At 54.3% G+C, this 2,500-nt stretch overlaps 1 protein-coding gene across 5 annotated transcripts in view; it reads right to left on the reverse strand.

Moving 5' to 3' along the window:
* Positions 1-2,500, reverse strand: part of ccdc120a (coiled-coil domain containing 120a) — a 42,083-nt gene that overhangs the window by 7,628 nt on the left and 31,955 nt on the right. For all 5 annotated transcript variants that reach the window (XM_046057671.1, XM_046057674.1, XM_046057672.1 and 2 more), the window contains 2 exons: positions 1,527-1,626; positions 867-1,440 (listed from right to left, as the gene is read on the reverse strand). In XM_046057671.1, coding sequence (XP_045913627.1) covers positions 867-1,440; positions 1,527-1,626 — 674 coding nt within the window. The remainder of the gene's footprint in view (positions 1-866; positions 1,441-1,526; positions 1,627-2,500) is intronic.

Genomic DNA, 2,500 nt, shown 5'->3' on the forward strand with positions numbered 1-2,500 from the left:
TAAGGCGGACGTGATGTGTTTTAAGGCGGACGTGATGTGTTTTAAGGCGGACTCTGGTATGTTACCTCTTCTTACCGCTGCCGGTGGAAACTGCTCGCTGTAAATCACAGACTTGTTTTGTTGCCTCTCCACCTCCACAGGCTCTCTGACCATCCAGTTCTCAGATAACAGACTTGTAAAGTTTCCTGAACTCATTTGAAAGCCTTGTTCTTAGTCTTTCACGCCCAACCTGGGAAACACCGCAGCCAGTTCTCTTTGTTATAGCGGACCAAGCTCCTGGTCCAGATTCTGTTTGTGAGGTCTGTCCTTTATTTATTTTGTGCTGCAGTATCAACAAACAAACTAGTTTTTATAGAAACTGTTATGCAGGTTAGTCTCATTGCGTCTGCTGCCACCAGGTGGCGTCACAGCCTCTCTGCAGTGAAACAGACCGTTTCTGCTGCAGTGACCCAGTTTCTCCACATCATTAAAGATTCAGACCAGAGACCCGCTGAAGATAAACACTGACGGAGCATCGGGGGATATGAGAGTGCTGCACACAGGTCTGGAGCCCGAGGGGGACCAGGTCTGGGTGCAGGTCCACCTAGTAAAGTACAAAACTGCAGTAAAGTGAACTTCCTGTCTCAGCTGTGAGCTACCTTACCTTCCAGGGCGAGGGCCTTGTGGAGGCTCCTGTTGGCCTCCTCCAGCTGAGCGTCCTGGGCAGGGGGCAGCTGTGGTGGCCGGGGGGGCAGCAGGTGGGGGTGGGGGTCTGGCTGGATGGCAGACAGAGGGGGAATCTGGGAATCAGTCTGGCCCTGCGGCACCGGGAGGAAGGGGCCGCAGGACTTTGTGCGGGTCACTTTGACTCTCCGCTGGTCGCCCGCCTGGCCGCGGTACGTGGGCGGAGCTCCCGGGGGCTGCTGGGAGGAGAAGCCGTTGTAGAGCAGCTGGTGGTGTGATGTGATTGGCTGCCTGTTGCTGGTCTGGGACTGCTGCTGCTGCAGCTGCTGCTGTTTCCCCCACACGTACTCCAGCAGGACCTCGCTGTACCCCCCTCCTCTTCCTCCTCCTCCTCCTCTTCCTCGCCCCACCCCTCCCCCCTCAGTGAATCCATTACTCAACCTCGCCCGTCCATCCGTCAGCGCCTCGGAGCTCCTGAACTTCCCGGCGGCGTTCGTTCCTCTGGACCCCGGCTGACCGTTTACCCACAATCCCCCCTGCTGCGGGCCCCCCTCCTCCTCCGGGGTGGCGATGCGGTCCAGGAGGCAGTCCGAGCTGTTACTGTGACGAGCGCCGTTACCCCTGACCCCCCCGTCCCCTGCTGCTCCTGGATCAGAGGGGCCGGAGGAGGAGGAGGAGTCCTGAGAGCGAGGGGGAGGATAGAGGGGGAGGGGGGGTGGGTGGGAGGGAGGCAGGGGGAGGGGCTTGTGGGTCTGAAGAGACTCTGGATGGTTGGTCCTGAAAGAGGAGAGAGGGGGGGCGGGAGGTCAGGTGGAGATCAGCTCACAGTGTCCCCATGAGGACGGACAGAAAGGTGCGTTTACCTGCTGAGCACCGAGTTCCTCCGGGTTCGGTTCTGGTAGAAAACCTCCACAGGAGAACCAGCAGAGACCAGCGGGGGGCGACACTGAGACACGCCGTCATCTGACAGACAAAATGAGGGGATCAAACACGTGAAACTTAGTGTTCGGTAAGAGCCAATCACAGAGCAGGTAGCAGCATGTGAGCATTTAAACATAAAACATTTCTAGCATCTACAGATGAGACCCGAGCCTTCAGTTTCAGTGTTTACATCATGCCTGACTGATCGTGATCTCACTGGGATGGTAACTTTAGCCCCTTTTCCACCGCGCGGTACCAGCTCGACTCCTTTTGGTTTTCCACTGTGGAAAAGTTGCACCTGCTTCCAGGTACAGGGAAACTAAACTGTGACGTGAAAACGCAGCTGACTGCTGATCGGTCAGAGAGAATATTCACTATTCACTGCATCAGTGCACCAGCCAGAGGCGACAGGAAGTTTTATATTTTACAGTTTTCACACGTTATTTCATCACTAAATCCACTTCTGATAAGTGATGGCGGAACAAAAATGAGTTGAGGAGCTCCGCAGGCGGCGGGTACTACTGCAATGGAAAACGGAGCAGGGCCGAGCCGAGCCGGTCCTGGTGATGGACAAACGGCATTTGTGAATACAGTGTTTTTAATCCTAGTTTTATAGCTTAGGAAACGCCCCCCCCTCTTTAGTTTACTTGGTAAGTTTTGCTCATTTCCTGGATGCCTCTGGGATCATGATTATATTATTTGATCCCATAGACAAAAGCCAAAACCTTCCTTTATGAAACGTCCGTCCTGCGGCATTTATTACAACCTACTGGATCTCTGAAGTCTCACACATGTAGGCTAATCTATGTGAAACTGTTTGGAGCCCCCCAGGGAGGCCCGCCTCACACTTTGAAAACCCTGAGTTCCTACATACATTTCTCAAGTACTGTCCTTAAGTACTTGTACTTTACTTGAG

This window comes from Micropterus dolomieu, linkage group LG08 (assembly GCF_021292245.1).
Source record: "Micropterus dolomieu isolate WLL.071019.BEF.003 ecotype Adirondacks linkage group LG08, ASM2129224v1, whole genome shotgun sequence".
NCBI lineage: Eukaryota > Metazoa > Chordata > Actinopteri > Centrarchiformes > Centrarchidae > Micropterus > Micropterus dolomieu.